Below are 13,769 nucleotides of genomic sequence, written 5' to 3' on the forward strand. Positions count from 1 at the left end.
CATCCAGAGTACTCAGGGAGATCAAATTCTTCTTCAGATCAGGAACATGACGGACTTAGGATACTTTCCGTCAATAGCATGGATTGAACCTTCCCTCCGCAGTAACGCCATCATCTGGATCTTCCAGATATTGAAGTTGTTGCATCCACTGAATCTATCAATTTCAAACTTCATGGAACTCATCTTTGCTTGTTCTTCCTCCTTGGATCGTTAAAGAATCCTGTTGCTCTGATACCAATTGTTAGCGGAAACGTAAAAGAAAGAACACAAGATTTAACGTGGTTCGGATCAAAATAATCCTACGTCCACCAGAGAACAGTTGCCTTTTTAATATTAACAAAGGAAGGGGAGAGTTCCCAATTACACTTAAGAGAATTTCTCTCTTAACTCTCTACTCACTACAATGTGTTGTATTATTTTTGGGATGGTTTCTACAAATGAAGGAGTGCATCTATTTATAGAGGTAAAGCCTCTTGATATCATTAGTGACATCAAACTACCTCCTCTTGATGTCATAGGTGACATCAAAGGAGGAAGTTTCCTCCTAGCATCCATACCAACTCTTCCAATTGACATGTCATTGTTGACTAAACATAAACTAACACTATCACTTGGGAAGAATTTAAATAAATAACTTTACCACTTCTTCTTTTTTCCTTCCCCAATTTTAGAGGAATTGGAAAAGTTGATGGGCAAATTTTTGGTGTACCCTCCATTTCTAAACCTAAGAAATACACAAGGGAAATATTGTTAGGATTTTTTTTTTTTTTTTTTGTTATAAACCATTCAACCGGGCTATGCTGGCCTGATGTGATATAGATCGCAAGAATAAGTATAATAGAGGGAAACATATAATACTTAACCTAGAAGACAAATATTAAAAGAGATTATTGATGATCTAGGACCAGGTGCGCATAACACCATACAAAAAGGGGCTGCATTGTTATGTAGCTAGGAGATGTTACGAGTTAAATAGTAGACTTTTTCTTGTGCTTTCTAAAGAGTATATATTGTTAAGATTCACTCGCTAGAAAGTCTTATATAAGATATGTCGATTTTGCCACTGATAAACATTATAGGAAAAAAGAGAGGGCATATTTTACACAATATTTTGAAGCTCACAATGAGTCACGAAATTGAAAAGGATACCAAATTACAATTTTAAAATTGGAGGAAAGGAGGGAGGGAAAAAAGGGGAGGATTCACACAAAAACTTATTTCCTAAAACAATCAAGGAAACGAATCTTAGGCCCATTTGGCCATAAGAGACATGCCACCGGCACCAAGAAGAACAGCCATGTAAGACTTGATCTGTAGCTTAATACTGCCTTGTAACTTGTCACCCATAAAATCTGCAGCAAGAAGATCTACTAAAGCCATATAGATCAGAAGGCCAGCAGATGACGCATTGAGCAATCCAACGGTTATTAATGCCCGAGGGCTGTTCTCCTCGTAAGTGCTTGAAAGTGCTATCCCAAGTGCTATACCGAATGGAGTTGTTATTGCGAAGAAGAATGCCATTATTGCCTTCTTCAAGAACTTGTACTCAGCCTGAATTAAAACAAGAGTATAGTGGTGGCAAAATGGTTAAAAGAAAACAGTTAGTTAACCACCCATATTATCCATTAAAAAATATGTTGGATAATGAACTTTTTAAAAAGATAAGAATCATATTATCTATTTAGAAAATGGATAACCAATGTGTCTAACTTTTACATTTGTAAAGTCTCAAATTGGAGGTTCCTCAAGTTAGGGAGACTAAGGACCCGTCTGCCCATAGATTTTGCCAATATAAATTTGGGTTTTATTTGGCAAACACATGTTTGGCCATAGATTTTGTCTATATTTTGGCAAAATCCCCAAACCAGCTCAATAGCGGGTTTTGGGCCAAAATCTTTACAAACACTAATAATATACATGTTTTTCCAAAATAAATTTGGGAAATATGTTTTGAAAATATATGTCCAAACACATTTTCATCTTCAAACCAAACTTCACCCAAATCAGATTTTTCAAAATAAATTTGAAAATCTATGGCCAAACGTAGCTAAGAATTCTCCCAAAAGTGATCACATGCAAGAAGTCATGGATAATATGGTTACCCATATTATCCGTCAGTTAACTCGTTTTTTATCCGTAGTAAATATGGATCGAGTCGGATAGTTGATCCGTTTTTTCATTACCCGTTTTCGATCAGAACCATATTTGACCCGCCCCGCCCATTTGCCACCCCTTGAAGAGTATATGAATTAGTGAATATAAACATGAATTGCTGAAATTGACTGAGGATTATTTTAATTCTATGTCATGAAATGAAAACTTGCCTGGAGAATGCAACCACCAAGTCCCATTCCTTCAAACATTTGGTGAAAGCAAAGTGCAGCGACAAGTCCTTTAATTGTGCAAGTATTGTTTGAAGCACCTAGAGATAGTCCTATCACTATTGAGTGCACAATGATTCCCAGCTCTAATACCTGCCAAAAAACGTTTCCGCAATTTTAAATTATTTAGCGGAACTCAACATAACTATAAGAAAATGTTGGCATAAAATGTTTCAAGAATAAGGCATTAGTTGTCAATTATTTATCTGTACCATAATAATTGACATACTATTGTTATCCTTTGAACACAAATCACTCACACATTAGAGTGCTACTGAATGAAAATATACTCCCATCTCAAGCTAGTGGAGCCATTTCAATTCCCAAGGGTCAAATAACCAACTAGCTGTTTTTTTTGAGTGTGGATATTTTATGAATATCGATCGAATGGGAGTATTATTTTCATAAGACAACTGGACTTAATACGGAAAATATTTAAAACGACCATCCTACATTGAGTCGATCCACATGGCTTAGATAACAATATCCGTGTTCGTTTTTCTCCCATCCTTCACTGTCTAGTTCGATGATATCAATCTGTTTTAATATTCTAATTAAAATAACATAACAATCTAACGTCAACAACGTAGCAACACAGTGAACAATAATTAAGTTGGTTTCTATCAAAACATAATAACATATTCAAAGAGTTTACAAACGAATCCAATCTTTTCTAATTCCCTTTAGTTTATTTACACTTTGATAAGTTAGTTAATTATCTCCAAACTATTGTGACGACATGCTTCAAAATTTCTACCATGTTGAAATTAAAAATGACATAAAGCAAATTAATTATCAGTACTCCTTCCGTTCAGTGAAGCTAAAGATTTTTGAAATTTTTGATCTTACCGTGATATTTTTGTAGCCACTATAAATTATATTAACAGGTAAAATAAAAAGTTTAAAGTTAAATTATTTTTTGGACATTCTAAAAGGTAAAATATATCACATAATAAAATGGGATGGAGGGAGTAACAGAATAAAAAACTAACCATGGCAATCACTCTGTATCGAAGTAGTTTCGCGCCATCAACTCCATCTTTAGTCGAAAAGGAACCATGGTGATGATGGGAATGAACATGGTTTCCAGCATTTACCGCTCCCATTTCCTGATCTCCATCTTGACTTTGACTTTCTGGAATTACACCAGCTTTGTTTTTCTTGCTATACAAACTAGTAGCCATGGAGTCAATAGCCAAAGTAAAAATAGCAGACAACATTGCAACAAATCCAGTGAAGGGAAACTTATGCCAAGGGTTCTCTTTCAAGCAACTGGACGACAACATGTCAAATGAATCGGGAAGCACGTGCATGAAACCGGTGGCTAGAATAATTCCGGCAGCAAATGCCTTGACGATCACAAAAAGGCTACGTTCTGGGCTTAGGGCCGGAATTGAACGTGTGACCAGTGGAAGACATACTCCGATCATACTTGTGATTAAGATAGAGACTATGGCTATGATTTTTAAGCTAAACGCTTTTGATTTGTTGACACATGAGTTGTCTTCTTCTGCTCCACAATCTTCTACTACTGATAAAGCTCGAGGTGTGAAAATTGAGATGAGAATGAAGATTATGGCAATATTGTGCTTATAACAAGCCATTGTTTTCTTACTTGGTTTGAGTGAATAATGTGTTTTTCTTTTTTTGGTGTTATGAGTTATGGGAGCAACTATATATATAAGTAGAAGTTTTTGATTTCGTGTGCTAGGATTAAAAATTAATGGAATTAATTAGTTAAGCAGAAAGAAAATCATATTGAATATTCAGTATCCAAATATTTTTGTTAAAATCAAGAGGCGAAAAAGAAACTTGAAAGTATAACACTTCTTCACCCAAATCATGTGGCGGCATGAAAATGGCATGCCATAGTTGACATCAGCCACAAGAATATTTTTACAATAGAGAAATAGAAGTAAACGCTATATCAGGGAAGGCACGAACTGCACCTAAATGTGTTATAAACTTAATTCAGTACAAATGGAGTTTATACTTATAAATACGGACAAAGGGTTTGTGTTTTTAAGGAGTTGTTTGTTGTGCTGAATTACGAAGGCACGTGTTTGCAACGAGTTTTGATGTTGACTTTGTGGTTTCAAGTCGTGCGTGGAATTTACAAAATACAACCATTTCATGATTAATAAATTAAAATGCAACTGAAAGAAAGGATGAATGATTGTATTGAGAGTTAAGTCAGTTAAGTGAGGGCATTTTAGTCAATACACGTGTGTGAGAGGCATGTGTAGGTCGGTTATTTTGTTAAATACTGTTCAAGTCTTTTATCCCTGGGATTAACAGAAAATGAAATGAAAATTTTCTTCTTCCTTCTTCATCTTCTTCTTCTCTGAATTCTCTAGATTCTAGGGTTCAATCTTGCATGCAATTCCAATTCTATCATGGTATCAGAGCAGGTTGTTGCAATCGAGTTGAAATTCTGCAAGATCTGAACATCGAACACTGATTAGAAGCTTTGATTTCATCAACCATGGCGGAAATAGGAAATCTACCAATTGATCACAATCATCCTCTGTTTTTTAGCAGCTACAGATACACTTGGAGTTGCTTTGCACGATATCAAGCTCACCGGACCTGAAAATTATGGTTTGTGGAGTAGATCGATGCGGATGGCACTTTTGGTGAAGAACAAGCTAGGTTTCATAGAAGGAACTTGCTTGAAAAGCTCTTACAAAGGAGAATTGGCGAATCAATGAGAAAGATGTAACGCAGTTGTTCTTTCATGGATAAGACGTACAGTATCTGCATAATTGCAGTCGAGCATCATTTATGCTTCAAATGCAAAAACAATATGGAAGGAATTCAAGGAGAGGTTTGATAAATCTAATCTCACTCGTTCTTACTTTTTATGGATACAAATTGGATCATTAAAGCAAGGTACTGATTCTGTTACATCATATTATACGAAAATGGAAGGCCTCTAGATGAAATTGACCTATTAGTTCCAGGGCCTGGTTGTAACTATGAAGAAACTAGACCTTTCATTGAACAATTTAAGAATTTACGTTTGTTACAATTACTAGTTGGGCTTAATGAAAGCTATAGTCAGGTGAGAAGTCAGATATTGCTTAAGACGCCAGTATTGACTGTAAATCAGGCCTATGCTTTGGTCATTGAAGAAGAAAGCCATCGTGAACTAAGTGCGCTTGAGATAACTAGGGAACTTTTAACTATGATGGCACGACAAAATCAAGGATATAAGGCTAAGAAGATTGGGATTGTTTGTGAACACTGTGGGTATAATGGACACCTCAAGGAAAACTGCTACAAAATTATAGGATAGCCTCCTGACTTCAAGAGTAAGAAGAAACAACAAGGACAAGGATACAAAAATTATGCTACCATGATGACAGAAGAAACTACAAGCTCATCTCAAGGCCAACAGATGGGACAACTGTTCACTGATAAACACATACTGGAGCTTCTAAACAAAACATCTGCAGGTGATTGTCATACACTAATGGCAGGTATAACCACATTGTTGTCTGATGCATCTTTATGTGAATGGGTAGTAGATACAGGAGCATCTCACCATATCACATGTCATAAAGAAATTTTATCTAACATAGAGAACATTGAGCAACACAAGAATCATAAAGTATAGGTTCCAACAGGTAGCAAATGTTCAGTAACACACAAAGGAAATACTTCAATTCTCCAGGAATATGAACTAAAAGATGTGTTATATATTCCAGATTTTAAGTTCAATCTATTGTCAGTTTCCAAACTGACCAAGGAGCTGTTGTGTTGTGCTCTATTCTTCCCTGATTTTTGTGTATTGCAGGGCCTTTACAATGGGAAGGTGATGGGGATTGGTAGAGAGAATTGTGGACTTTATATTCTGAAATGGAGAGACAATCCAGTAGCAGCATTGGTCACCAAGGATACTGATGAGTGTAGTCTTTGGCATATAAGATTGGGACATCCATCAATAATGGCAATGAATCATATATTTGCCTTAAAAAATAAAGTAGTGGATAGTTTACAGCATAACTGTGAAGTATGTCCTTTAGCTAAGCAAAGTAGATTGAAATTTCCTCTCAGTGGCAGTAAGATTGAGTGTATTTTTCAGCTTATTCATCTTGATGTTTGGGGTTCTCACAAGCTTCCTACATATTATAGGAAACATTATTTTCTTACAATTATGGATGCCTTTAGTAGATATACCTGGGTGTGCTTGTTGCAGTCTAAATGTGAAGTTGTAACAGTGTTGAAAGACTTTCTTATAATGGTAAAGACTCAGTTTGACATGAATGTGAAAGTGCTAAGATCTGATAATGGAAGAGAGTTTTTTAATTCCAGTTTTAATGAATTATTAGCATCCTTAGGCATTGTGCATCAAAGCAGTTGTCCATATACACCTCAGGTGGTGGAAAGAAAGCACATACATATACTTGAAGTGGCTAGAGCATTGCAATTTCAGAGTTATGTTCCTAGTAAATTTTGGGGAGATAGCATCAAGACAATTATTTACCTCATCAACATGTGGCCTACACCCATACTGCAAGGAAAATCTCCTTATGAAGTTTTGTATAATAAAACACCTGTTATTGATCATTTAAAGGTGTTTGGATGCTTATGTTTCTCTAGCAACCTACCAAACGGAGACAAGTTTGCAAAGAGAGCAAGAAAATTAGTCCTCATAGGTTACTCAGAAGTTCAAAAGAGATATAGATTGTTTGACTTAGAAACTAAAACTATCTTTGTAAGTAGGGATGTTAGCTTTAGAGAACATACTTTCCCTTTTAAGGAAAATGTAACCATTCCACAAGATCCATTTCCCACACAAGCTTCTATCAACCTGCGACGACCCGACCAGTCGTCTCATGAGTTACCGCTCCGATTCCCCCATTTCTTCTTCTTATTGCTTTGTCTTTGGTTCTTTGTGTGATCGGGTTAGGTGGCTCGAGTTCGGAAAGGATTAGGTAAGGCTTGAGACACTTAGTCTCTTTTGAGGAAGCTTAAGTTGGAAAAGTTAACCGGATGTTGACTTAGGTATTAGAGGGATCAAATGTGAGTTCCGATGATTCGAATAGCTTCGGGAGGTGATTTGGGACTTAGGAGCATGATCGGAATGTGTTTTGGAGGTCCGGAATAGATTAAGGCTTGAATTGGCGAAATTGGATTTTTGGCATTTTCTGGTTCATAGGTGAGATTTTGATAGGTCGTAAGGGAATTCTGAGAGTTACAGTAGTTCCGTTGTATCATTTGGGATGTGTGTGCAAAATTTCAGGTCATTCGGACGTGGTTTGGTTGGGTTTTTGATCAAAAGCGGAATTCAAAAGATTTTGGAAACTTAGGCTTGAATCCGATGTATTTCGGTTGATTCGATGTTGTTTGAGGTGTTTTGAAGATTGGTATAAGTTTGAATAGGGTTATGGGGTATGTTTGTATTTTTGGTGGAGGTTCCGGGGGCCTAAGGGTGATTTCGGATGGTTGATGGAGAAGCTTGGAATTTTGGTGAAGCTGCAGATTTGCTACTTCTGTTTTTTTCGCACCTACGGAGTGGGGACCGCAGGTGCGACATCGCATATGCAGATGATTGGTCGCAAAAACGGAGATAGGATGGAAGGGTTGTGACCACAGAAGCGGTTAGTGAACCGCACCTGCGATGGTGCAGGTACGGTTAGTGCATCGCAAATGCGATATTGGTAACATAAGTGAAAACCGCAGAAGCAGTTCGTTGACCGCAAATACGGTACCGCAGAAGCGGGAATTGGGTCGCATATGCAAAAACCCTGGGCCAGAACATATAAATTGTTTCTTTCACGATTTTTGAGCTATTCCACCATTTCTAAGTCGGCTTTGGAGCTTTTTGGACAATTTTGAAGAAGGTTTCAAGGGAACTTCATTGAGGTAAGGATTTTGGACCTAAAACTCGTTCCTATGGTATTATTTCACGGATTAGAGCTATAGTTAATGGAATTTAAGGGTTAAAATTGGGAAAACTAGGGCTTGGTATTGGAGACCTATACTTGAAGATTTGAGGGACCATTTGTGGTCGGATTTTGGTACTTTTGATATGTATGAACTCGCGGGGAGATGAGCAATCTATTGATGTGAATTTTATCGAATTTCGAGACATGGGCCTGGGGGTCAGGTTTTGGTAATTTCGGGATTTAAGTTGTAAATTGATTATTTTCCCTTAGGCTTCGTTTCCTTAGCATATTTTGATGTCGTGATTCTGATGTTGGATAGATTCGACGTGAGTGGAGTCCAATTCAAGGGGCAAAGGCATCGCGGGCTAGAGATTTGACTGGATTAAGGTGAGTAATGATTGTAAATGATGCCCTGAGGGTATGAAACCCCGGATTGCACATCGTTGTGCTATATTGAGGTGACACACGCTAGATGATGAGCGTGGGGTCGTGCACTATTGGGGATTGTGACTTAGTCCATCCCGAATGACTGTTTTATCGCGTATTTGACTGAAAACTCTTTGCTATCATCATGTTTTGGGCTGAATGCCATATTTGGGCTTCGTGCCAACCATTTGAACCCTTGGGGGTTTTATTGATATTTTCTCACTGTTTTGACTTTATACCTGAATTCAGTCATGCTATATTCTACTGTTTGTATGACTCACCCATGTTTACTCTGCTTTAACACTTAAATAATAATTTTTAAATGATATTTTGGGCTAAGCATCATATTTTACTATTGCCCGAGTGACTTTGAGATTTTGATTGAGTAAGGCCGAGGGCTTATATTGTGAGGAAACACTAATTGTGATTATGAGGCCGAGGGCCTGATATTTGTGCGCCACGAGGTGGCTTGATGATATGAGTCCGAGAGCCTAGTAGTGATGCCACGAGATGGCTTGATATTGCGCTTGGGCCATAAGGAGCCCCTCTAGGAGTCTGCACACCCTTAGTGAGCGCGGGTAACCATTATGATGTGAGATATAGCCTGAGGGGCTGATATTGTTCTGAGATATTGCCCGAGTGGCGGATTTGTTGACATTGTACTCGAGGGGCGAACCTTTATGTGCTTATCTTCTTTATTGCCTATTATTTACCTGCTTAATTATTAAAAAGGCCTTTTATGTAGTTTTAAACTGAACTCAGTAATTTTGCACATCTTTACTACTTCACTGTTTTACCGACTTTTACTGCTTCATTATAGCATGTAATGTGTCTTACGTGATTTCTTGCTTTCAGTCTTTATTTATGATTATTACTCACTGAGTTGGAGTACTCACTTTACTCCATACACCTAGTGTGCAGATTCAGGCATTGCTGATCCTGCTAGCGCGAGTTGAGAGCTCCTGGTAGACTTCGAAGTTCACGAGGTAGCTACTTGGCGTCCGCAGTCCCGTGCTTCTCCCCCTTTATCTCATTTCTTTTCTCTTATTAGTGGCTTTTTAATAGCTTTGTAGACTTTTCAGACTTGTATTTGAATTGGTAGATGCTCGTGACTAGTGACACCCCGATATTGGGCTGTGTTGGGTTTTATTTCCGCAAACTGTAACGTTCACTGCTTACTCTTGGATTATTTACTATGTTTTAGACATCAATCTTATTGTTTAACTGCTTAAAACTGAAATGGAAAAGTGTCGGCTGACCTTGTCTTCGCGAGAGGCGCCATCACGACCGAATCCGGGTTTAGGGTCGTGACACCACCATATCCTGATTCCTCATTGCCTACATCCACAGACCCTCACATTCCACCTACATATAATATTTCAGTCACAAAGAACACCAATACACCTATTACAAATGTCCAACACCTTGATCACAAAGATCAAAACATAGAAACAACAGAGGTTGAGCATGATAAGCAAGATACCTACACTGACTTAGTTCCAAACACTGAGTCAGAGATAAATGTTACTCCAGACAATAGCATACCTGTGATTAGAAGTGATCAAGAGCCTAGGAAGACTACTACGACATCTAAACCTCCAGTTTGGTTGAAAGACTACCAAACTACTCAGAAGTTCTCTAGCCAATGCTTATATCTATTAACTGACACCCTTACTTATGCTAATCTCACAGCAGGTTATCATACATACTTGCAGGTTTTTTCAGCTGAAGTTAAACCTACTACTTTTCAGCAGGCTTCCACTGATAGCAGATGGGTTACAACTATGCAACAGGAGATCCAAGCTCTTGAAAATAATCATATTTGGGAGATAGTGGACTTACCAGCAGGGAAGCAAGCTATTAGTTCCAAGTGGGTATACAAGATCAAATACAAGGCTAATGGAGAGGTATAAAGATACAAGGCAAGGCTGATTGCTAAGGGCTATAATCAAAAGGAAGGGCTGGACTACCATGACACATTCTCACCTATAGCAAAGATGGTCACAGTCAGGACCATTATCAGCATAGTAGCTGCCAGGGGTCGGCCTTTATCTCAAATAGATGTTAGTAATGCTTTCTTAAAAGGGGATCTCTATGAAGAAGTTTATATACTGTTGCCTCAAGGATTTCATAAACAGGGGGAGTTGCAAATGTGCAAGTGTGATGACCCAAAAGGTCATTACTTATTTTAGAAATAAATTCTATATTTCGAGGCCTTAAAACCTTTTTCTGTCTCACCTCGATTTGTGTGCGTAGTCCGGGCACTTATCAAGACAGCCATTATGCAAAAATCTGTGAAAAACGATAAATTTGCTTTTAAAATAAATTTAAGTTGACTTCGGTCAACATTTTAGGTAAACAGACCCGGACCCGTGATTTGATAGTCCTAGAGGGTCCGTAGAAAAATATGGGACTTGGGCGTATGCCCGGAATCGAATTTCGAGGTCCCAAGCCCGAGAAATAAATTTTTTAATGAAAATTATTTTCTGGAATATATATGAGGTTTTGGAAATGAAATGTGTTTGGAATTTTATGGTATCGGGCCCGTATTTTGGTTCTGGAGCCCGGTATAAGTCTTATATGTGATTTAAGTTGAGCCTGTAAAGTTTGGTAAGAAACGGAGGTCATATGACGTGATTCAGAACCTTAGTTGTAAAATTTGAAACTTTGAACGTTCTTGAGATTTCTTTGATTTTGATGCTAAATTCATAGTTGTTGATGTTATTTTGATGATTTTATTGCACGAGCAAGTCCGTATGATATTTTTGGGTTAGTGTACATGTTTGGTTTGGAGCCCTGAGGGCTCAGGTGAGTTTTGGATAGGCCACAGAGTGGAATTGAACTTCGAAAGTTGCAGGTTTTCAGCTAGTATGTTGCAGGTCATTTGTGAAGCCTGGCTCGCAAATGCGAAGAAGACCTGGGCTGCCTTGGTCGCAAATGCGACCTGTTCATCGCAAATGCGATATCACAAATGCGAAACGTCCATCGCAAATGCGATATGGACCGGATTTCCTTCAGTGTCGCAAATGCGTCAAAATATTCACATTTGCGAAGTTAGCAGGTTCTGAAGGGTTCGCATTTGCGAACCCTGGTCGCAATTGCGACATCTGCGACTTGCAAATTCATGACTTAGCCGAAAATCTTTCATTTTTCAAACCCTTTCAAAACATAAACTCTCTTGGGCGATTTTCTAAAGAAAAGTTCTTCTCCAAATCGATTATAAGTCATTTCTAACTCGTTTTCTTCAATATTTAACATCTTTTCACATGATTTCAACTCAAAATCAAGGGTTTTTCATGCGGGAAATTGGGTGTTTTGGGTAGAACCTAGGTTTTTCAAATTTTGGGGATTTAGACCTCGATTTGACGTCCGATTTAAAAATAAATTATATATTTGGGTTCGTGTGGGAATGAGTAATTGGGTTTTGGTTCGAACCTCGGGTTTTGACCATGTGGGACTGGGGGAAATTTTTGACTTTTTGGGAAATTTTTTAGAAAACCTATTTTCATGCATTAGAATTGATTCATTTAGCATTTATTGATATAGTTAAGTAACTTGTGGCTAGATACGAGCGAATTGGTGGTGGAATCAAGAGGTAAAGCGGTAGTTGAGGCTTGAATTGTGTTCGTGGCATCGAGGTAAGTCTTTGGTGTAACCTTAGCTTGAGGGATTAGGAGTTGTGTCCTATTTGCTATGTGCTAGTTGTTGAGTACGACGTATAGGCATGGTGACAGGTATCTATACGTTGGTGTCATGCATGCCCATGAGTCTTATATTATGATTAATGTGACTCCGTTTGTATTGTTTATGCTTTATGTGATGATTTCTATTGTTGAGCAAGACTTGTGGAAGTGATATTTGTATTTGAACATTGAAGAGTGTTGGCTCAAGTTATAAAGTGATTTGTGGAAGTATAATTGAAAATTGAACCTTATAGAGCATTGGTTCAAATTGTGAATCGAGTTGTGAAGTAAAGGTGAAATAGAAAAGAGGATTATGATATTGTCTCCCTTGTCGGGATGTTGGTGTTTAATGTTGTCTCCCTTGCCGGGATGTTATTGTTGATATTGTTTTCCCTTGCCGGGATATAACTGTTGTACTATTGTTCCCTTGCCGGGATTTAATCGTAAATTTGTTGATTTCCTTGCCCTTATTGATTTCCCCCTTCTATCCTTAACTGTACATTCTTGCTTTTATTTTTTGCTGTATATGATTTACTGCACAGATTTATTTGGTAGTCTGGTCCTAGCCTCGTCACTACTTCGCGGAGGTTAGGCTAGGCACTTACCAGCACATGGGTCGGTTGTGCTGATACTACACTCTGCACTGTGTGCATATCCCAGTGCAGCAGCTTTCGGACCTTAGCTTTGGGGTTGCTGTCTTCAGTCCATTCAGAGATCCGAGGTAGTCCTGCAAGCGTCCGCAGGCATTAGCGTCTCCTTATATCCTTTTATTCTGTTTCTTTTATGTATTTCAGAGACAGTATTGTAATAAATCTTTTGGACCTTGTTTGTAGAACTCTTAGATAGTCTGTAAAATTGTGACACTAGTCGTTCGTAGCGTATGTATGGATTGGTACTGACATCTTTATTAAAATATTATAAATCAGTCTTCCGTTTATTAAAGTATGTTGATTATATAATGTTGGTTCTTAATTGTTAAAGGATTAAAATTGGGAAAAAGGTAAATAATTCAAATGGTTGGCTTGCCTAGATTTCACTAGTAGGCGTCATCACGACTCTCGAGGGTGGAAAATTCGGGTCGTGACAACATGCTTATGAAATCCCTTTATGGTCTTAAACAAGCTTCTAGGCAGTGGAACATAAAACTCACTGATGCACTTGTTCAGAGTGGTTACAAACAAAGTCCTTTTGATCATTCCTTATTCACAAAGCAGCAAAGAGGGGATAGATAGTCATTATACTTGTGTATGTAGATGATTTGATGATTGCTGGTAGCTCCTCCAACTTAGTCAATAATACCAAGAAAATTCTACACAATAAATTCAAAGTTAAGGATTTAGGCAAGCTGAGATATTTTCTAGTAATTGAAGTATCAAGATCAAAGA

General features: G+C 37.9%; 2 protein-coding genes across 2 annotated transcripts; one reads left to right on the plus strand and one right to left on the minus strand.

The window, feature by feature from the left end:
* Positions 1–1,097: 1,097 nt before the first annotated feature.
* LOC107812774 (probable zinc transporter 10) lies at positions 1,098–4,033 on the minus strand. Its single transcript, NM_001325896.2, has 3 exons — positions 3,374–4,033; positions 2,325–2,474; positions 1,098–1,551 (listed from the first exon to the last, which is right to left on the minus strand). Exons 1-3 carry the CDS (start codon positions 3,983–3,985, stop codon positions 1,246–1,248), a joined length of 1,068 nt encoding a protein of 355 aa, NP_001312825.1. The 5' UTR covers positions 3,986–4,033; the 3' UTR covers positions 1,098–1,245.
* A 966-nt stretch (positions 4,034–4,999) lies between these two features.
* On the plus strand, positions 5,000–10,614 carry LOC142177578 (uncharacterized). The gene is made up of 5 exons (XM_075246742.1): positions 5,000–5,080; positions 5,153–5,273; positions 5,420–5,616; positions 6,181–7,042; positions 10,085–10,614. Exons 1-5 carry the CDS (start codon positions 5,000–5,002, stop codon positions 10,612–10,614), a joined length of 1,791 nt encoding a protein of 596 aa, XP_075102843.1.
* Positions 10,615–13,769: the final 3,155 nt, after the last annotated feature.

This window comes from Nicotiana tabacum, chromosome 3 (assembly GCF_000715075.1).
Source record: "Nicotiana tabacum cultivar K326 chromosome 3, ASM71507v2, whole genome shotgun sequence".
Lineage (NCBI taxonomy): Eukaryota > Viridiplantae > Streptophyta > Magnoliopsida > Solanales > Solanaceae > Nicotiana > Nicotiana tabacum.